A 22,963-nucleotide genomic window follows, 5' to 3' on the forward strand; every position below is an offset into this window, starting at 1 on the left:
TTAAAGCTATATTCATGCTTTGGCTTTTATTCTGGGGGCATTAGGAGGCCTGGAAGAGATCTGACCAAGGATTAACCTATTTTGAAGTTGAGAAGGGTCGCTTTGGCCCATTGAAGAAGGGAATGAGGGGTGGGGCAGAGTTTCTTGCAGGGAGTTCCATTAGAAGGCTGTCTAGAGGTGGGGCTATTTAAGGAAAACAAAACCCAAGTCTAACCTTTCTTGTTAGAGGAAAGCCCTTCTCCTTCCACTCCCAGTGAAGCTACCTGGAATACCTGGGACCTCTGAGGCCCCCGAGGTAGTGAGAGCCCAGGTTTCCTGGCTCCCCCACCAATGCTCTCCCTTCCAAGAACCAGTCCTCCCCGCTTCCCCATCTTGCAGCTACTCTTTCCTTCCAACATCCCATGGGCCTCCCAACCAATCACACATATTCTTTCTATGCTCTTCACTTTCCCTTCTGACTCTCCTCCGATCTTCTCTTTACCTCCCTGGGGCAGATACAGAGGTGTATCTGTTGGCTTCCTGGCCAGGGAGCCTGGTCTGGTTTCTGGCCTGGCACTTCCCCTCACTCAGAAGGCAGAGGGGCATTGAGGGAGTTCTGGTTGCTGAAAGGTCTTGCTTAGACTCAAATAAGAAAAGAGACATGGATTCTGTCTCTTCCAGTGGTAGCATGGTGCCTTGTCTCAGTGGTTCTCAACCCAGCTGCCAGTAGAGTTACCTTACGGGCCTTTAAAAAAAAGTCAATACCCCACCTGGTTCCCACCTCCGAGAGACTGCGTTATCTGTCACGGGAAGAATCCAGGCATCTGTAGTTGTAAAAGCTGAGGTGCATGTCGGGTGCAGGAGCACAGCTCTCTGGGCGTCACATTTCAGAGATAAGCTGAATCAAGGTGCAATGCCAGCTTTGGCCATTTTTATTTATCCTTTGCTGGGCTTCCCTCGGACAAATCGTTGCCTCTCTGAGCCTCATCCATTTGCTCCTCTGTATGAGGAAATTAATAGCATCTGCCTCTTAAGATGGTTCTGAATCAAATCAAGCATTTTCACAGAGTTAAGGCCCACCCAGGAGTTTTCTTACTATCAATATTATACTTTCAAGTTAGGCAGTGCCCGCCCCCTCGGTTTTTTTTTTCATGCTCAGCTACCTTAGTGTGAGCTAGATGATCAGGTTTCCAACATTCCTTGATGAAAGATGTTCTACATGAGGGAGAAAGGTACAGTGTTAAAATTCTCACACAATGATTAACTTGAGTAAGTTTGTGTGCACGGCCTCACCCCTTTCCTCTCTCTGTGCCCTTGGGGTATTTTACACAGGATTTGGAGCCCGGGCAAGTCCTTTAGTACCAAGCATGCATCCTTAGGGAGGATGGAGAGAGAATTCTTCTGGATAATTCTTTAATACATGGTTTCAATGCCATTATAAAATAAGACTTTCCATAGCTCTCCTGCCAAAGCACGTTCCATTGGTCTCTCAATGACTGATGACTGCATTCCTCCCCGTGGCCTGTGTGGTCTGTTCTGATGGGTAGATTCTCAGTGTCTCCCTCTCTGTCTTCCTTTGGACGTGATTAAGGAGGCCAAGGAAATGGGGGATGAAGGGGGGGGGGGGGCGGTGTCAGTCCTTCCGGGCATACTTAGTTCAGTAAAGAACTCAGTCCGCTTACTCCTGGTATGCAGCTATGTTTGCTGGGCACAACAGAAATGTCAACAGAGGAGATAAAGGTCAGTGCAAACACATCAACCCCCAAGGAGAATAGCTTGCAATACACTCTTCATAATGAGTCGCTCTCTCCAAAGAGTAGAGAGACTAAAAGAGGTAGGCTCCAGGACTGCCGAAACTCAGTTGCTGAGAGAGGCTCAGAGAACACGGGACAGCTGATAGGAGAAGCCCATGTCTTCCCAGCAGTGCCCGGAGATTTCTAACCCAAAGGAGATTGTGTTGCCTTTCCATAGCCATGGGCTCTCCATTAAGACAGAGCACAAACTCTGCTTTCCAAGCTGAGCCCTCAGTGGATTCAGCTAAAGAGTCCAACAGCAATGCCGCTTCTGGAAGTTAGGCTGTTTTAAGAAGTAGTGCATTATCCCCAAGCATGTTTAAGTGCTGTCATAGCACCTGAATGTCCTAAGCATTGAATCACTTCATAATTCAACAAACAGGAGTTGTCCCCGTGAGCATCTGTTTTTCCTGTTTTACCACAGATACATGACGGGCAGAACTTATGAACTGCAGGCATCGATTGGTGATTGAACTGCTTCTCACTCCGGCAACTCCAGGTAGCATTCTCCAGGGCGAGTAGCTGTGTGGCTTTCGTGGTGTGTCCTGGAGAACTGAAAGACTAATGCACTATTTAAAGGTATTCATTATGAACAGTTATAAAAATGATGACTTCAACATTTATCCTTATTGTTTCCAATAAACTTTATTTAACGGTGGTTAAATAAATGATGGTTAACCTGGCAACACAGTTAGTGAGATAAAATATGCCCAGTGTAATACATTTAAAAAGCAGGTAAGAAATGATAGTCTTTCTTTTATCATGGGAAAGTTATAATTTTTCCAAAAGGTAAAAGTATTTTGGGAAAAACTTAATTTGTTTTTCAAAGGGGAATGAAAATGGTTCTGGTCCAGTGGCTACTCTGATTAGCTAGGAATCGCAGTGTTTGTGAAGTTCAGGTCTAGATATTCTCGGACTGTCATTTTGATTGGTTTTGCCCTTTCCCGAATGACTAATAATATTAGCAGCAACCACTGTAATTATCCTTTATAATAAGAGAGGAATATGCTAATTATCTGTTAGCCTTGAGGTTTAATGACTGACTGTGTAACGACTGGATCATGGATCTATAGGAGGGTGGGGCAAAGAACTACAAAAAGGCAGTGAAGAGCTATAGGAAGGGGGCAGGGCAGCAAGCTATGATGGGGGAGGGGAAGGAGAAGGGTGAGTTACAGGAGGGTGGGTCAGCAGACAGAGAACTACAGGAGGATGGCAGTGATCTAGTGCATGGATTTGTGTGCAGGGCTACTAGTTAATATTATAAATATTGATATTGGTAGTAATGCGGTCATAATTGTAGCTGGCATCAGTAGTTTCGCTCACCCCATATCCCAAACCCCTGCTCTTGGTGATATCTAGGTTCGCCTTTGGGTAATTACTACGCCTATTGGATTTGGTCTTGGTTGGGATGTCCAAGTGCACACCCTTCTTTGGAGGGTGACTCAAAGGCTGTGGAGCTAATCCCTTCTCAGTGCAACCCCTCAAAGGTTCTATCCTTAATTCCTGTCACTTACCTGGAGCTGCTCCTGACTTCTGTTTCCTGGTTTCTTCCAATGCTTGGCCATTCCATGTAACTTTGATTCTGTCAACTCTCTTAGAGCCACCCAATACATTTTTAAAAATTTCTTTACAAGTTAACCAGAGGTGATTTGTTTGCTTAATAATTAAAGAACCCCAAATACTCCTGGGAGATAATATTAGTAATCATAGCTGTGATTGTGATTTTCATTACTTCCAAGTCATTGTAGTCATAACTAACATTTACTTACTATTTGTTATGTCCTGGACACTAAGTGTTATCTCATTGCAGCATCCTCATGACAACCCTGTGAGGCAGTGGATCCACATCCTTATTAGTCCACTATGCAGATGAGAAAACTGTGGCATGGAGAGGCCAAGTAACCTGCCCAGAGCTGGTAAATGATGGAGCCAAGTCTCAGATGCAGCATCTTCAACTCTGGCACTCACACCCTGGATCACTACACTGTTTCTCTATCAAATGGCTGGGACCAGATGTGCCTGGCAACGTGCTGATCACTTTACATCAGTCATCTCATTTCATTTTCACAAAAGCAATATTATCCCCCAGAAGCTGAGAGAGTTGACAGAATGATAGGTTACATGGGATGGCCAATCAGAACTGTGATCGCAGCCACTGAGATGAGGAAACAGGGGCCCAGTGGGGTTAAATGCTTTGTGCAAGGTTGCTTAGCTACCAACATTCTGGAGCAAGGCCATCACACCGAGGAAGGTCTGTGCCTGTCGGGAGAAGGATGAGGGAGAAGGCCAGGTCTGCTCAGACTTAACCTCACTCACTGTTAACAGAACAAAGAAACTTTAAAAAACGCTGCAAATCAGGCTGGTTTTGGAGAGTTCCCAGGAGGCTTGAGCAGAAAGGGAAAACTTCCTTGTGCTGAGATAACTTTGAACCACATTTTTAGGCCAGCTGTTTTTTCCCTTCTTTTTTTTTTTTTCTTGGAGAATTCCAGGCCTGATTAGATCATGCTCTGGATTCACGTCAGCCAAGGGCCACGGTTTCAATCACTGTGCTCCCGATGACCTTACATGAACATCTAAGATAAATCTATTTATTTTACACTGAGATCATGGAAAATAAAGCAACCCCTGCTCCTCTCCAGCAGACCTTGCTTGCCAAGTCGGTTTTCATGACATACTTATATAGTTAATTTATCTTCTCTGAAGAATGAGATTGAAAAACTAAGAAAGAGTTACTAATATTAGTGCTTGTGTCAAAACAATGGTTAAAGCCAAGAGCATTGTCGTAGACCCCTTCACCAGAATTGGCAGATTGATGTGTTTCCAGAAGCGGGAATAGAGACCCCCAAATTCCACTGAGTCTGGGGAAACTCCCTGTGGCTGTATTTTTAGGGCTGTGTCTTGAAATGAATGATGTGGAAGACACTTGTGTGGCTGCTGTTTGATCTACACCATGGACACCAAATCCCACCAGCATTTATGGCTCCTACCCCCAGACTCCTAAGTAAAGTGGAGTTGAAATTTTGCAATTTGTGCCCAAATTTCAAATTTGTGCCCAAAATAGTAGCTAGGACCATTTTGAGAGGATTTTCTGGCTGGGATAATTTTCTAGAGAATGCTGATGGGGGTGAAGTAGAGAGTATTCATGGTGAGAGCAGAAGAACAGGTAATTTATGCTTTGCCTTTTTAAGCCATTATTTCTAGACCCCAATTTTTCACAGCTTTCTGAAACATGGAAAGATAGGATTACTGTTAGCTTAATATCTCTATGTTTCATTTTGTCTTCTGTAAAATGGGTTTAACCTAGTGCCTAACTCAGGCTAGATGGAAGGAGTACATGAGATAATAATGCATTGACAGTGCCTGGCATAGGGTAAGTAGCCAATAAATGGTAGGCTCTTCTTACATTACCCCCTCCCTTCTGCTACCAACCTATGTCATTCAGTGTTCTCATCTATGGCCACTGGTCTGCCTTCAGGGGTTCATGTCCTATTTAGATTATATCTAAATCCCTTCCTGTGTTAACCTTCTATTATCCATGTCCATTCCCCCCATTTTATAGGTGGGAAAAGAAACATGGTCTGTATGAGGAACTGAAAAAAGACCAGTGGCCATAGATAAGAACACTCAATTACACAGGTTGGTAGCAGATGGCAGGGGGATAATGTAAGAAGAGCCTACCATTTATTGGCTACTTACCCTATGTCAGCACTTGGCAAGTGCTTCTCCCTCCACCTACAACACTCATGTCTCTTCACCTGGAACACTAATGTCACACTCCAGTGTCTCATCACCTGGAACACTAATGTCACACTCCACTGTCTCATCACCTGAACACTAATGTCACACTCCACAGTCTCGTTACTTGGAACACTAATGTCACACTCCAGTGTCTCACCACCTGGAACACTAATGTCACACTCCAGTGTCTCATCACCTGGAACACTAATATCACACTTCACTGTCTCATCACTTGGAACACTAATGTCACACTCCACTGTCTCATCACCTAGAACATTAATGTCACACTCCACTGTCTCATCACCTGGAACACTAATGTCACACTCCATTGTCTTATCACCTGGAACACTAATGTCACACTCCACTGTCTCATCACCTAGAACATTAGTGTCACACTCCACTGTCTCATCACCTGGAACACTAATGTCACACTCCACTGTCTCATCACCTGGAACACTAATGTCACACTCCATTGTCTTATCACCTGGAACACTAATGTCACACTCCAGTGTCTCATCACCTGGAACACTAATGTCACACTCCACTGTCTCATCACCTAGAACACTAATGTCACACTCCAGTGTCTCATCACCTAGAACACTAATGTAACATTCTAATGTCTCATCACCTAAAACACCGATATAGTACTCATGTCACATCATCTAGAACACTAATATAACACTCCAATGTCTCATTCTCTTCATCCTTTAATGCTCAACTCTGATTGTTCTCTTGATTCTCTAAACTAAGTCTGTGTTGAAAATAATTTAGTCGTCAATTAATTAATTAATTAATTATTAATATGTATACACAGGAACATATGGTCTGACCTGTGCTCTCCGGGTTGTCAAGAGGGAGCAGAGATGAAAAAGTCAGGCCTAGATTCCAGGCTTCTTTACTCGAAATCCTGAATCTCCACTCTTTGTAACCACTTTTTAATTCCCATTCCCAGGGGGAGGAAAATAGCTGTTATTCTACCTTGTCCTTTTACAAGGCTCTTTTCATTAGTTCTTAAAATAGGACTATGCTGATTTTCCAGTCTGAGCATCTGGCCTGTATTTTTGCTTCCAGGCCCCCCCCCCCATTAACCACAAGAAACTATTTTCTTTACATTATGCTATTTTATTCCCTTGTCACTTTGGCTCTTATTTGTCATCAAGTTCCGAGTTTGAGAAGTCACCAGTTACTCTTTCTGTCACAGGTTTTCATTGGAGATCAAGTCCTGCTTCTAGAATGCGTTGGGGGAAGAGTTGGGGAAGATCATTCTCCGTTTTTACCCAGGATTGTGGTTTCTCGTCCCGGATAAGCCACTTGGAGCACAGCGGTTAGTTCTCTGCCCTTTCTCTCAGGAGACACACACTCTCTCTCTCACACACACACACTCATGCATTCCTTTGATTTATCCTATTTGCTAGGCTGATGGAAATTACAGGCGCATATATATGAACGTGTATGTGTGTATGTTGGGGAGCAGGAGGCATGTCTCAGCCGAAAATTGAATTCAAACATGTCTCTAAAAAAGGTGGGGGGACCACCAGGAAGTGATTTGTGGGAGGCCCTCCCACCCTCTGAGAGGAAAAGGGGGGAGAGAACCCCATGAAGTCAGACTCAGATTGCCTCTGTGGGAAAGAATGAGGACCTACTTGTACCATGGACTCTGACCCTTAGGGGCAGAAGCAGGTCCTTTTGGAGGTCCGAGGGACCTGGTATGACTGTGAGTGTGGGAGCGGACCATCACCTCACTTCAGGTGAACCAGGACCTGCTGGCACTTGGAGGCCCAGGAGCTGTAGGAGAGGCAGGTAGCACCCTAGCATGGACATTGCCGGTGACTTAGTATCAGCAGCAGCTCACGGCCACATTGTGTTCTCAGGGGCTTTATCTGCTGGAACCGCGGGTGAGTGGGTGGGAGAAGGCAGAAACCCAGCAGCTGCAACGGGATGCATTGCGTCTCTGGTAACTGACTGGTTTGTGAGCAGCTAGGAGACACCTCCAGGGGACACTAGGGACACCAGAGGCTGAGATCTCATGGGACACCCAGGTCCTCCAAGATCCTATGGACAAAAGCCAGTGATGGGTGAGCATGGCTGTAATCGGTGACCTGTTTTGGGCCATAGACTAGGGAGACCTGAGAAATTCAGATCCATATAGAACAAACCACTGAAGTCAGAGGTGAGAGAAACCTTAGAGGTCAGAGTCCAACCCTTCACTCTGCTGAAAGGAAGCGGAACGCAGGGAGAAAGGCAAGTTTTCCAGGGCAGAGAGCTAAGACGTAGAACTGAGTTCTAGCCTCGCTGTCTTTGGTGCCTAGGGAGTTTGGGGAACTTACATGTATCTGATATTTCCTGAAGACCACTAAGAGGCAAGAAGCCTACAGGTTGGGTAGGTTGCCACATATCCTGTGACTGGAGGGACAGAAAAATGGCCAGCATGCCCAAAATGTTTCCTCACTGGGAAGGGAAAGTCCGTAGTGACAACAAGAAAGGTGAGCAGATGCTGAAGTGGTGAAGGGGTGGAAGCAGAGGACAGTGACAAAATGGGATCACTTCATATTTAAACTGGAGGCTCCTGGCCCATTTGCCCCCTCCAGGCAGGATTTCTGGGTTTCAAATGGCCTGATGTACCTCTGCCATGTGCTCAAAATTCCCCTTTCCCAGGACAGCCGATGTGCCCATCTGACCTCATGCTTAGGGTCTTAAGCCTTACTTCACTACACATACACAGCGGGAAAGAGGAGAGGAAAGGAAGGAAAAAGAAATAAGAAGAGAAAATGGGAGTGGAGAGAGGGTCAGCGCAGAGGAGGGGGACAAGCAGAGAGAAAGAGCAGGCGTGAGCCATAAATTGCTTCCAGGGTGTAAGGAACCACAGACGCCCACCTTCCAGACCTCCTGGGGCCACTGTGTAATAGCATCCAGCCTCCTGGCTGCAGGTGGGCCTCTCACCTGACTCCCATTAGAGCTCCTTGCCTCTGGAAACCGGCATGATTTATGAATCCCTCTGGGCTCATGGCCAGGCAGCCACCCCTCACGCATCACATCCCAGCTGACCCCCAGTTGCCCTTCTTCTCGCACGTGGTGCAGCAGGTGGATTTGAATTTCTAATGACTCAGACACCTGTGTTTCCCTGAGGCGCTCACCATGGTGATGGAGAACAGACTCGGGCCATACCCAGGAGGAAGAGCGCCGCGGAGGAAATATGAGAGACAGGCTTGTTGGAGGCATGGAATATCAGCGTGGACCCTGTTAGATTTCATTAACTGTTTACATTTCCCTGCCTGCATTCCACTGGTCACCTGCCTAGAAACACAAACCTTAAATGAGATCAGATTTTTCCAATGAAATATGATAAGAAAAAAGGGGTCCAATGCCAAATCACAGGTAAATTTGCCCAGTCCACCAGAGGGACATTCATGAGCAGCCCGGTGAGATTGTGGCCCTGGTCCAGCCTGACTTATGGTTGTCCAGAGGCCCTGGGAGGCCCACTGTGAAGGAGAAGGACTAACACAGGTTTACAGAGCCCAAGGGAAGCGGGAATAGTGTTGCATAGGCTTGGATTTATGGGGAGGTGGGGGGTGCCTGCCAGATCCCTCCCAACCTCTCTAACTCCTTTGGAGAGTAGCACACTTCTCCTGGTTACGATTCTGTTGCAGCTCATAGAAACTCAAGATGGAAAGTTTGAGGCCCCTGGTCAAGCCAGCAGTGCAGAGGAAAGAGAAGACTTTGTTATAAGACCTTAATCCCTCAAGATGCAGCACAGTCCACGCTGCTTACCTCAAGTTGCTTAGTAAAGAGTAACCCCTTCATTCCCAAGGAGCGTTCCCAGGGATCAAGTCAGCCTAATCTGTGGTGCCAGCTCTTAGGGGCCAGCACTTCTCTGCTGCTGTTGCTTAAGAGGAAAAGTGGTCCTTGCTAAAAACTTTCTTGACTCTCCTTGTGAGTCTATTAAAAGAACGCTCCCCTCTACCCATAGTCTAGCCTATGACCTTAAAGGAGGTAATGTCTGTTCCTTTAAGTTCTTACTCCTCAAATTATAATACATAGTGTCATTGGCATCATTCGCATTATTTGGGCTCTTGTTAGAAATATAAAATCTCAGGTCCCTGGCCCAGTCCTATTAGATCAGAATAGAGCCATATCAGGGGCTCTGGGTTGGGCCTTGTTGCCTGCAGGTTATTTGGAGGTGGTGGTGGTTGATTGGCTCAGTAAGCAGCAGTCTGGGCTGTTGTGTTATGTGACTTCTATTTCTGCTAACATTGCCATTCTGTTCATGTGACCCTCATGTCAGGTTTGGGTAGCTGATTGCAAATACTGGCTAATGTCACCCAGCTGAGTCATTTTTGTCTACTTAAGTGACTTTTTCTTGGTAGATGCTTTCTTGTCTACCATGATCACGTTTTTTGGTCATATGTAGTGCTCACTGCCATATGCCAAGCCACATGCCTATACTTTAGGCCGCCTTGTCTCTCCTCATTTAGTCCTTTTCATTTCAGACTCCTGACCAGCTGGTGAGGCCAATCACCACTGCCCACGAGTTACATATGTTCTCACTTCAGGCCACTTTTCCTTCCACACAAAGCAGATGACTTGGTGCATCACTCAGAGCTCTACCCATTGGAAAGACTTTCCATAGCTCCGTCATTCAAGTCCGCTCCCTGATGCACCCACCATCCACTTCCAGCTGAGCTCACACTCCGAGATGTTCCATGTGGGATACTTCTCCTTCAGCTTGTTGTATTGGTAAACGCCCCTCACAATGGCTGTAGGTGCAAGTGGAGAGAGGGGAACTGGACAGCCATGGAGTATGGCATGAGAGTCTGGGGTTCCTACTCATGAAGCCTGATCGTGCCCTCTGATTCTGCTTGGGATCCATTCTGGATATACAGTGTTACCTTAGGATGGCCTGCTATGGTCCTGTGTAACTTTTTAACTTGCAGGGTCTGATAGAACTAAGCTTATGGTGGGCAATTTTATATTAAGTAGAGGCCTGTTGCATGAAATTCGTGCATGGGTGCATTCCCTAGGCCTAATCGGTGATCAAAGCATGAGTAATCTGATGTGGAAAGGCAGGTCCCAGCTGACCTCTATGCCCTGGGCCCCTGGGCTCCCATGCAACCCCTTTGCCTGATTCATTGGGCCCCGTCCAGCTCCCTCAAGGCCTGGAGCCTAGTGGCGGCCCCGCCCCCACCCCCCACCCCTGATTGCTATCTGCGGGGTGATTGGTGGGGTGATCAGGCCCTACTCACACCTGAATTGGCCTGGCACTGCCTGCTCACCTACTCCACCATCCCGCTGTGGTCCATTGGGGCCCACCCACTGCCAGAGCTGTGTTGCCAACACCTGCTATGTTCCGTGCTGCCCCCTGGTGGTCAGTGCACATAATAGCAAGCAATTGAACTCCCAGTTGAATTCTTGGTCAGGGGACAATTTGCATATTAGGCTTTTATTATATAAGATAGTCATTTGATACCACAGAATCAAATATCCCATGTCCATGAGGGCCCAATAATACTCTAGGGTATGTTCCTCAAAAGCAAATGCTATAGATAACATGGCCTTGGTCTAGAAACCCAGAGGTCTATGTTGTGATTCTCCCATTGGAGCTTGATATAAGATCCCTACTGCATCCTTTCCCACCAGTGACATCTCCAACACCAGATGGCCTGGTGGGTCATATGCTTCAAGTGGCAGAGCTATTTGAGAGCACATTTGGAGGTTCTATTGTAGCATGAGAGCACAGCTACCCTTTGAAGACCAATACTCTCCTCTTGGGGGAAGGGTGTCCTCTTTGACCCACCATACAGATTTGGGAGAATGCACATGGATCAGTGAGGAAGGAGGGGAACACTCACTTAGCCAGCCAGATCAGCCTAATTCAACCCTGGTGATCAATGGGGTGACAGATGTCACAGCCAGATCGCCCTTACATCTACGGCAGAGCTATTTGTACCATTGCCTGGACTGACTGCAGATCCCTTTCTTGTTCCAGGCCCCATACAAAGCCGGCTACCTTTCAGATTTCCTGGCATATGGGCTGGAATAGTATTGCTAGGTGTTGACTGTGCTGTCTCCAGAACCCAACCCAGGGAGGCCTGACAGACATCATATTTCATTCTTGGTGGTAGCGATGAAAAATGCAGCAATATGTCTTTCATTTTGGGCAGTATTTCTCAGCATGCCTCTGATCTCTAGACCCCTGAAAACTTTATCAATGTGCTCTTCGTTGGGTTTATCTCCCACCATCTGAAGTGAGATACTTTCCCAACACCTCCAGTGTGCTAGCTAGCTCTTACTGTCCCTGTTCTGTCACTGATGTAATGACTCAATGTGATATTCTGCAGGATGTCCAGATTGTCCAGATTTCTTCTGGTTACACTGTGATGGCAGGAAAATTAACAGAGACCTAGGACAGTACTATAAATTATTGTTCATTCCACATGAATGTGAATTGTTTCTGAGTCTCCTCTCTGATTGGGATGTTAATCTGCTCTAGCAAAGATACCATGAATGACATGACAGCCATATTGGAACTACTTCTTAGTTGAGCATGTGATTGTCTTCTGCCATTTTACCAGTAGTCATCTGGTTTCTGAAGGGACCTGACTGGTGAATTAAATTAGAATATGGAGATAAGAAAAAAGCCATCACCACTGCATCATAAAGATTCTTAAGGGTGGCATTAATCTCCACCATTCCCCAGGAATGTGATATGGTTTTTGATTCACTACCTTGGGAAGGGAAAGACAGTTTCAGAGGTTTTATTCATCTTTTCTATTATGATGAGCAAGGAGCTCATGTAGGAGCTCATGTATGTTAATCCCAATTATTTATTTGGAGCCCAGAAAAGCAATCACTGGGTGGGTCCATGGCCTCACTGGATCCATTGTAACTTGGCATTTGGCCAGGACTCAATTTATTAACTTGCTCTCATATGCCTCTAACAGGTGGGCATGATGCCATTTCAGGTCTCTAGGTATCGATGTCATTTGTGTCCAGTAATCCTCAGGATGTATGGGTGTTTCTCTTTCCTTAGTCCACAGTCATCTGGTTAAGGTATGTCTCCAGAACCCAATCCAACCCAGGGAGGCCTGACAGACATCATATTTCATTCTTAGAGGTAGTGATGAAAGATGCATGTCTTTGTATGTCTTTTTAGGGAAATGTCAAAGGAATCATTATAATACTAGAGGCCCAGTGCAGAAATTCGTGAACTTGAGGGGGGGTCCCTCAGCCCAGCATGCACCCTCTCCAATCTGGGACCGCTCAGGGGATGTCCGACTCACAATTCAAGACTGCTGGCTCTTAACCATTCACCTGCCTGCCTGCCTGCCTGCCTGATTGCCCCTAACCTGCTTCTGCCTGCCAGCCTGATCACCCCTTAACTTTTCCCCTGCCAGCCTTATTGACACCTAACTGCTTCCCTGCCAGCCCAATCACCCCCAACTGCCTTCCCCTACCAGCCTGATCACCCTCAACTGCCCTCCCCTGCAGGCCTGGTCCCCCTAACTACCCTCCTTACCGGCCATCTTGTGACAACATGGGGGCACCCATCTTGTGATGACAGGGGGTGACCATCTTTGTGAGGGTCAATTTGCATATTACCTCTTTATTATATAGGATATACTTGCCATGATGTTGCTATTCTTCCTTTTGGGGACCCATTTGTCTCCGTAGCCAACAAATTCTTGGTATGAAAACTGGCTCAGATCTTGGAATTGAGCAAGGTTCATGATATTGTTGGGATTACCACCCTCAGCCTCCTGCTCATCCATTCTTGCTCTTTTTGATTGATTATATTAAGTAGCACCCTGCTTGTCTGCCTATCTGTTTTCTTCCTAGGGAGAATGTGTTCTACTAACCACTTGACTACTCCTTAGGGTATGTAAACCCTCTGGAATGTCCCTTCAAGTCATCTGATTGTGAGAGTAATTATAGGGCCCACCTTTTATGGTAGTTAAATACCATCTCCTGGACTCTGTTTCTTCAAGTCTTCATCATTCCCTGGGCTATTAGTAGGCCAAGTCCTGTGATATATCTCCTACAGTCAACCCTAGCCTGTAGGAAAGCCACCACTGAATGGCTTAGCGATCAGCATATTCCTGATGGCCTTGATGAACAGTGTGCTCTCTGTGTCCTTCCATGAAACACAATCTCTGATGGATCTTACATAATATAGCCATCCAATCCAGTGTGCCTACTTCCCTGCACCATTTAATCCCACCATCTCTGTGCCATCTTGGGCATTTCCACTTGGATCAGCATGGGCTATTGCTTTCTCCAGGTTTCTAAGAGTTACCTAGCAGCAAACTTGCACATACCCTAGATTTCTTGCTAGGGTGTATAGCTCATGTCTCTAAAGAATACTCCCAAGTAAATGAACTCTTGCTGAACCATTCTTACTTCTGTACTCCTTGATCAAGCACACTCAAAATCCAATTCCTCCTGCTGGAACATGCTAATGTGTTCTTGCAGCTTCATTGGGGATTGTTTCTTTCTTTCCTGATCAGACCCAGAACTTCCTAAACTGAGATTAGACTGGGACTTAACTCTCATTACTGGCCTGGCAGGCAGGACAAATTTGGGAGGAAGTCTTGAGGAGGACACTTGCTCTCTTTAAGTGGAGAGATCTGTGCTGTATCTCCCCATGGAAACCAGTTATAGTTCTTAATAGAGACAGGTGAGCCCTCTCAGTAGGGAAGATTCAGGAAAGTCAATGGAACCACAAGGTTTGGGAGAATTCATCCAGATGACTTAGTCTCATGTTCAGGAGTTTAAGTTTTTCTAGCCAAGGCACTGGTTTTAGCATAGTAGGTATTCAACACTCATTGAAGCCTGTGACTATAAATATCAGAATTTGAGTTTGCTCCTCCACTGTGTCCACACTACTTCTGCAGGAGTGACCAAAGAGATCCCCTGGCTTTCACACTTGGTTTTATTGTCCTTAGTTTCTTATTATGCCTCTGTAGGGCAGCAATCCAACTTAGTACCCAGCTATTTCATTGTCCTTATATGTGTTCTTTCTCCATAATGTTCAAAGGCATTTTCCTCCACCAGGCTATTCTTTTAAGTAGCCATCTGTGAAGTTTTTATCCATTGGGTTGCCACCTTGTGACAGGAATTATCTGTACTCCAAATACCATTTGTGAAGGTGTGTCCCTTGCCAGCTTTGTGTTGGTGATCCCAAACCCAAACCCCTACTTATCACCGCTTCTTTTTGATCATTCCTGGTACCAGTTGTGTTGGTTGGTTCCACCAAGCAGAGTTAGAAGTGCAAGACCTAATTATTGGTGGTAAAGTCTGTGAAAGATGAACGGAAGAGAGAGCAAGAGTAGGCGGCTAGGGCCTTCAGACTGCTACCATGCAGGCCTGACACTGTGAGAAGCAGAGGGTCACAAAGCAGGATTAGATTGGAGATGTCAGACATGATTGGAGGATTGGAACAGGAGGAACTCTAATACAAATATTACCTATAGAGCAGTCCTGCACTTGGTAGAAATGACTAGTCTCCTTGATGCCCCCTCTCTGACTGGGAGTAACATGCCTTTAGCTCACGTGCTGGAATTATTTCTGGGTCGGCTCAGAGGGTCCACACATATCCTCAAATTGCAAACAAAAATCAGGATGTGTTTATTTATGTATGCCCATAGCTTTTGACTAGACTCTAAAAGGATTTCCCGATGCCCCAAAGTCCTGTGGCATTGAAATGAACTCACTTGATCAACCCATTTTCTCCTGGCCCTTTCATGTGCCCCATGTTTAAGAAGTTGTTTATATACTTGCGTGGCAGCTATATTGGCCTCTTTGTGTTCCTTACATGCACTCAGCTCATTTGCAGCTCACAGCCTTTGCATTAGCTGTTCTCTCTGCCTGGAATACCCTTCCCTCAGAGGCTCCCATGGAACTTTACTTCAGGTCTCAGTGTAGATGTTACCTTCCTAGAGAGGTCTGCCCTGATTCCATAAACTGAAGTACCTCCCTCAGCCACTCTCTAGCAGACTTCTGTTTCACTGCTAGCCTAGCACTCTCACCACCTGGTCCTTCCTTCTTGATTTGTTTATTACAGATCTTTGCCCAGAAGTACATATGCTCCATGCAAACAGGAATCATTGTCTTGTTCATTATGGCCCCTTATTGCCAACAATGTGAGTGGCACATGAGAAATACAATATTTTCTCATGTTAAAGAATAAATGCTTGTCTTCTCTATTGAAAGATATTTTTCTAAATGCTCCCCTCTTACATCTCCTTGTAGCTACTTCTTTATAGCACCATAAAATATAGATATAATTATAAGCAATCCAAACATATAAAAAATTCCAGAGAAAAGATATGAATACACTTGCCTCAAAGGTAAATAGATGCTAACATTTTGCTTCAATTTCTCCTTTGCTTATTTTATATTTTAGCTAAAATTTCTTATCCCATATTTTGGATCTGGGTATTTAACACTACTGTTGAGCCAGGGATTCTAGAGGCACCCTACCTATGGACTTGTTGCTCTATATGATAATAAAATTCCTTATTGTTCCAGCCCCAGGAATTGGGTTTGTTGTTACGTACAGCTGAAAGCCTTCTCTCTGTGTTAGCCACATTTCTCACTGCGTTGAATTTTAAACTGTGGCCAACTAGCAGTTTTCATCTGGCTGCCTGTTTACCAAGGTACAGACAGTTTTATTGCCTCCTCTAACTCAGATTGCCCAATTCAGAAATTTTTTGTATTAGTAATTTATTTCTGTGTAACAAATGTAACAGCTTAAAACAACACAGTTGATCATCTCACCCATTTCCTGTGGGCCAGGAACCTGGGCGCAGCTGGGCTGGTGGCTCTGGCTGGGCCACTCACATGACGCTGTAGTCAAGTTGCAGGCTGGGGCCATAGCCATTGGAAGGGCAGAGGAATGTGCTCCCACGCTCATCCTTAGGATTGTCATCAGGAGCCTCAGTTCCTTTCCACGTGAGACTCTCCCTGGGGCTGTTCATGCAGCATGGCAGCTGGCTGCTCCCAGAGTGGGGGATGAGAGAGAGAGAGAGAGAGAGAGAGAGAGAGAGAGAGAGAGAGAGAGAGAGGAGATGCCACCACGCACTCCCCAATATCCACCTGGTCATCAACTGGGAGTCATATCTGATTGCTCCCTCATTGCTGTGTCCCATGGACACCATAACCACTGACCCCCATTTTTTACCTCCTCAGCGCCTCTCACATCACGCCACTTCTCTCCATTCTATTGGAAGCAGGGTGCAGAGAGAGCTGAGTCTGAGGACAAATCGGATTCTGAAGCTGGCCCTCCAGTTGTTTCCCATGTCCCACAAAATAAAGTTCATGGTCTTCAAGACTTGCCTGCATCTCCAGCCACCGTATTACATGGCCCTCCTCATCACTGTCCTCTACTCTCCCTTCCCTGTTTTGCTTTGGTTCTAAAGTTCAATGCCACTTCCTCAGGGAAGCTTTTCTGCTGCTCAGACAAGATTGCTCCCTTCCTCCCATTCCATGCTCCTGGAACATTCTGTTCTCACTTGTGTTGCTCATCACACTTCCTCCTCCGTGTCTCAGTGCTGTCTTGTCTGCAAATCCACAAGCTGAGTCTGGGACACATAGGTATTGTTCACAGCTACACTCTCAGGGTCTGAAAGGTGCCTGGCACATAGTAGATATGCAGGAAATTGTGCTTAATAAACTAACGAATGGTTTTTACTTGGTAAGTCTTTTACTTTCTCCTTTAGGACATGGAAGGAGGTTGCATAGAAGGAGACCAGTTACTTTATATACAAACTAGAGGCCTGGTGCACAAAAATTTGTGCATGGGTAGGGTCCCTAGGCCTGGCCAACGATTAGGGTTGATCTGTGGGGTGACTGGTGGGGTGATGAGAGGGGGGCCTGCTGGCACCGCCTTAGCTGGCTTGGGGCCTATGGGCTGGGGCAGCTCCTGCATTGAGTGCCTGCCCCTAGTGGTCAGTGCATATCATAGCGACTGCTCTTTCTGCCATTCAATCGATTTGCATATCATGCTTTCATTATATAGGATCTTATTTATCCCAGGGAACAGGTGGCAGGTTTGAAACAGTCAGTGCAGTGCAGGGGATTTTCTGGGCCCTGTGACAAACACCATCTTCTTAACCTAATTTTAGTCAAGATTCTCTGAGCCTTTATTCAAGTAGGCTTTGTCCTCAAGAATAAAAGTCTTGCTAAATCAGCTTAGTGAAAGTTCCCAATTATTGATGTCTGATTACCCTTGATATCTGATCAAATTCCTGACACCGCACATCTCCTTGTTGATACCTGATCACCCTGGCCTGCCTTCATCAAGAATCTTATCAAATCAGTACAGCCAGAATGCCCCCTTACCCTTAATGTTTCCTCTTAGTAATTTCCCACCCACTGATCCCATCCTACTCCTTGGATATAAATTCCCACTTTTCCTGATTGACTTCAGAATTAGGCCCAACATCATTTCCCTATCATAGCATCCCATTGCAGTGGTTCCTTGACTAAAGTCTTCCTTACTGTCTTTAACTAGTGTCAGAATACATATTTTAATATCTGGGCAGGGTCCTCTCAATTTGTCTTCAAACAAATGCACACTCTACCTAGACCTCCAACTGGAAACATAAATATACAAGGAAATATATTTTTCAGAGGTGCATCTGTTTCACTATAGGAACCTAACCAAACTTATATCACCAGACCTAAGGAAAATCATACCTATTAAGTTTTATTTCAGTTAAATATCTGAAAGGAGGATTTTTGAAAAATTCTAAGATTATATATTTATTGATAGTTATAATAATAGTCAACATTGATTGAGCTGCCATATATATGCTAGCCGCATTTTAATCTTTTTACCAAAATTAAAAGGTAGTCCTTACCTCATTTTTACAGTTGAGGAAACTGAGGCTCCGAGAGGCCAATGAATATGCCCAAGTTCACACAGCTGGTGGGTAGTAGAGCTTTGATCCATACCAGAGTCTGTTGACTACAGTGTCTTTGGGCTATGGTACCCTGATAGCTTCTCATGGAGTTACTCTACTTTTTGTTTCCATCATCACACAAAATGGCTCAACTGCTTATAACTCTTACGCTAGACACTTGGATTCTGGTCATATTTTTTTTTTTTTTTTGCCAGTGTTCTTTGAAATGCTTTGCAGTTCAGTTGCAGAACTGACAACATCTTGTATTACATTGAAGTTTATAAATATACATAGGGAAGTCAAGAGCAGGTTTCCCCGAGTGATTCAGGAGCACATGGACTATGAAAGAGGAAGGCTCACTGGCTTTCAGCAATTTGCATGAAGGATGACCTAGAGCCAGAAAAATGTAGCCAGAGAAAGAACCACAGACACACATACCCCTTTGCCTGGCCCCCAGTGGAAAGAGAGTGGAGCTGAGCCAGACCTGGAGGCAGAACATTATTGCTTGTTGTGTAGGTGAACAGCCGGTATTTATTAGAGCTGGAGACTTCCCTGGTAGGGCCGGTTACAGCAGGCTCTGGTGGAAGGGCCCTTTGTCTTTCCACAGACCGACCCTTCTCCATCTCTGGCCTTGGTTGACTTGAACTTTGTGTTTTGTGTCGCTGATTGATGGAAACCAAGCTTAATTGCCAGCAGTCTGGGATGCCTCTCAGGTTTGCAGACTGGCTTCACCCAGCTCTTTCCTCTGGCTCTCCCACTCGCTGTATGGTAGCTGCTCAGTGGCTGATCTGCCCAAGTTATAACTTAAAGAATGGGGAGCTGTTAGTGTTTACAGGACAGCCTTCTCTGTGTGTTCACATACAACCAGCCTTCCTGGTGGCACTGAAAAAGGTACAGGTGTTGTTAAGAGCCTCTTCCTTTCATGAAAAAATTAGTGGGTAGTGTGACTTGTAATTAAATGAGTGACCTGACTTCATCTATTACTGCCAACTGTGGCTTTCTCAGTATTGATTTTAAGTAAATAATTCTTATTTCCAGGTATCATTCCCTACACCCGTATGACACTTTGCTTTTTATAGCCACAGCCTCTCTAGTGACTTATTTCTCCCAGAAGTGGGTGGAGAAGATAATGGCAGGAGGGAGAGATAGTCATAATAAAAATAGCTAATGTTTACTGCATGTGTAGGCACTATTGGAGCTCTTTATTCCTATTTGGGCAGGTACCATTATCCTTCCCACTTAACAGATGAAAAAACTAAGGCCATCATAAGAGAAATAACTGCCCAGGTTGCACAGGTAGTAAGTGGTCCAGCTAGATTCAACACTATGCAATGTGGTTCAGAGCAAGTGCTCTTAAGGTAGAAATATCAAAATGTGTGTGTGTGTGTGTGTGTGTGTGTGTGTGTGTGATACTCCAAATATCCATTGTTTAGTTTATAGCCTAGAGTCAATAATTACAAGTGATTTTATCCAAATTCAACAAATATTTGGTCAAATTTGCAGTATCAATTTATGAAGATCAGTCATTAAAAAGTTGGGAGTTGCTGGTCCCCTTGAAGAAGGCTAAGTCAAAAAAAAAAAAAAAAAAGCATGCAAAATATTTACTTATAATTTCCAAAGGTTCAGATGCCCTCTAAAAACTCCCTCCCAATAGACTTCATGATGCCCAAGTTAAGAACACCTGATTTAGAGCAATACTGAAGTCTATTGGTATGACAAGTTGAGTTGACCATGATGGGAGGAGAAGAAGCTAAATTGGTGCAGTGCTGCAGAGCCTCTGGCAGACTGTGCCCTTTTCTGAAGTCCAGTGGCTTCCCTCATCCTCTAGCAGCCCCATTTTATTGTCAAGTTCAACAAGATGATGTCTTGAAGTCCCCAGGGAAAAGTGTCTCATTCCTTTTGGAAAATTCCCTTCTAGGTTCCAGAGCCCAAAAAAATTTGCAAACCCAAAGGAGTGCAACTAACTAATAGGGACCAATGACTCCTGTGGGTAGGACAGTCCAGGAAGAGAAGTGAGGGCCTGGGTACTCATAAGCCTGAGGAGGCAAACACTTGGCACCGGGGACTTCCTCAGGGAGCAGCCAGTCAGGTTCATCACCTGGGCCCCACCCTGATGGGGTATAATCATTGCTGAAGGGATGAGGTTGCTGGATAGCAACTCAAGGAGGTCGGGCCCAATACCCACTTCTACACTGCCAATCCCCCATTAACTAAAGAATAAAATCCAATTCTGGGCCACACTCTTCCTCTTTCCTGCTCTCTGCCACATCCAAACTAGACATATTGTCTATTCTTTCAAGTTGGCTTTTGTTTATAACCTATATAATAAAAGCCTAATATGCAAATTGACTGTGGAATGACCAGTCGCTATGACGTGCACTGACCACCAGAGGGCAGACGCTCAATGCAGGAATTTCCCCCCAACCCACAGGCCCCAGGCCAGCCATGGCAGGTGTGTGTGTGTGTGTGGGGGGGGGGGGACATAGGGCGGGGGGAGGTGGAAGGGGGTTGCGATAGCCCCATGGTTGCCCCACAAAGGGAGCCAACTGGTGGCATCTGCAGGGCTGGAGCCGGCAAGCAGGCAGTGCCAGGCCAGCCAAAGCGAGTGCCAGTAGGAGCCCCCTATTACCCCCCTGGTTGGTCCACAGATGGGCCCTGATTTCTAGCCAGGGCTAGGGACCCTACCCATGCACAAATTTTGTTCACTGGGCCTCTAGTACATGTATAAATCTTTAACTCACATTTTTAAAAAAACAATTAAATGTTTTTATTTTTAGAAAGAGAGAAAGGGAGAGAAATAGAGAGTTAGAAACTTTGATGTGAGAGAGAAACATCCACTGGCTGCCTCCTGCACATCCCTGACTGGGGATCGAGCTTGAAACCTGGGCATGTGCCCTGACTGGAAATCAAACTGGTGACCTCTTGGTTTCATGGGTTGATGTTCAACCACTGAGTCACACCATGATATATGTTGCTATGGATTCTTTTGGGAAAAGAATAAATATAAATTGTAATATAAGCTTGTAAACAATCATTATTTCCTAGTGCCCAACTTTAGTCTTTTCTTCTAGAAAGTTCTCCCTATCCCCCTCCATGGATTGAGACTCTACTCCCAGTCCCCAGGTCAAGCTCCCCCAGCTCAGGGAAACCTCCCCACTGCCCTGGGCCTGAATGACAGAAGGAATAGCGGTGGAGAGGATGTGTGTGTGGGTGGTCCCCTTTCTCCTTTCATCACCCGTGCCTCCTCCCGAAAGGACACTCACATGGCAGGCAGGGGAGCCTCCTTTCCCAGCCTACTGTGGGGGTGGGGATGGGGGCGGGGAGGAGGGAGTGGGTAGGGGCACACATGTTTGTGAGGCTTCCTGACTCACCTTAGCTGCCCCATAGCCCCGCCTACCTTTGCCCCATCCAGCCACCCAGACCTGCCAGCTGTCCCCCTCCCTCAACCTGGCCAGAGAGCCTCGTGGCACCTGGGCTGGTCTTCCTCTCCCCACCCCTCCCTACCCCCACCCACCCCTGCTTCCCTGCATCAGTCCCTTTCAGCCCAGCCTGAGTTTCCCAGCCCCGTGGCCACACCTCCCCAGGCCCCGCAAGGGTTAAGGCAGCAGAGAGGAGAGGTTTGGGGCTGACGTTGAGCGCGCTCGCTGAAAGTGGTTCCCTCCGATGAGGATGGGAGAGCCTGGCGAGCTGAAACCCGAGCTCCTGCTCCGCTGGGGCTTGGGGAGGTCCCTGTAAGAACCGCTGCCGCCGGGCCCCCTCGGTCCCTCCCCAGCAGTCACTCGGGGCACTGGCCACAGGAACGATGGAGCTGGGCTGGTGGATGCAGTTGGGGCTCCCTTTCCTGCAGCTTCTGCTCATCTCGTCCTTGCCAAGAGGTACCGTGAGTAGCCGGCAGGACGCCCCAGTTGGGAGGCATCTCCCTTCTGGGGTCTGGTGGGGCGTGGGCCTGGGGAGCCCCCATAGCTGGTGCTGCGGGTGGGCTGTGGGATCTGGGCTGGTGCGCCTGCCTCCTTCCCGAGAATGTGACTTGGTTTTGTCATCCCAACTTGTGAGACTGAAACTGCCTCCCAAAGGGGTACCAGCTCCAGTTTTATCCATTTGTTTTATTTTGTCTTAGGTGTTTTTTTTGTTTTTTTTTTGTTTGTTTGTTTGTTTGTTTTATAGCATAAACTTACCTCCAGGAGTCTGTCCAGAATGAGTTACCCACTCTGACTGGCAAAAGTCAAGTTTCTCCTAGAAAGAGCCCCTGGGAGGGGAGTGGGAAGGAGAGAAGTGAACCGGCCAGCTTTCCTCGCTTGGCATCTGTATTTCCTTCCTGATAAGAGTGAGAAGGACGAGGAAAAGGCTGAGGTTAAAAGTGCACGTAGTTTCTGGGGACGCGCAGTGTTTGTTTAGAAAGAGCTTTGGCTTCTCTGTTTTGTTTTTTCATGTGTCATTTTCGGAGCCACAAACCCACGTCCAATGGGCTCCCGGGCAAGTGCGGCTGAAACCAGACCCAGAGCTTCTGGGAGCCTCTGAAGCTGGAGCTGAAGCGAGGGGCTGGCAGGCTTGTTT

At 46.2% G+C, this 22,963-nt stretch overlaps 1 protein-coding gene across 3 annotated transcripts in view; it reads left to right on the forward strand.

Annotated features, from left to right (window-relative positions):
• Positions 1–22,963, forward strand: part of PAMR1 (peptidase domain containing associated with muscle regeneration 1) — a 133,594-nt gene that overhangs the window by 50,291 nt on the left and 60,340 nt on the right. The window contains exons 2-4 of one of the 3 annotated variants that reach the window (XM_084894437.1): positions 2,197–2,351; positions 3,583–3,688; positions 6,712–6,834. In XM_084894437.1, coding sequence (XP_084750563.1) covers positions 3,658–3,688; positions 6,712–6,834 — 154 coding nt within the window. In that variant the 5' untranslated portion in view covers positions 2,197–2,351; positions 3,583–3,657. Of the gene's footprint in view, positions 1–2,196; positions 2,352–3,582; positions 3,689–6,711; positions 6,835–21,894; positions 22,285–22,963 lie in introns of those variants that run through there. The other 2 variants (XM_084894439.1, XM_084894438.1) reach the window with 2 other exon arrangements.

This window comes from Pipistrellus hanaki (assembly GCF_964339955.1).
Source record: "Pipistrellus hanaki genome assembly, chromosome: 9".
Classification (NCBI taxonomy): domain Eukaryota; kingdom Metazoa; phylum Chordata; class Mammalia; order Chiroptera; family Vespertilionidae; genus Pipistrellus; species Pipistrellus hanaki.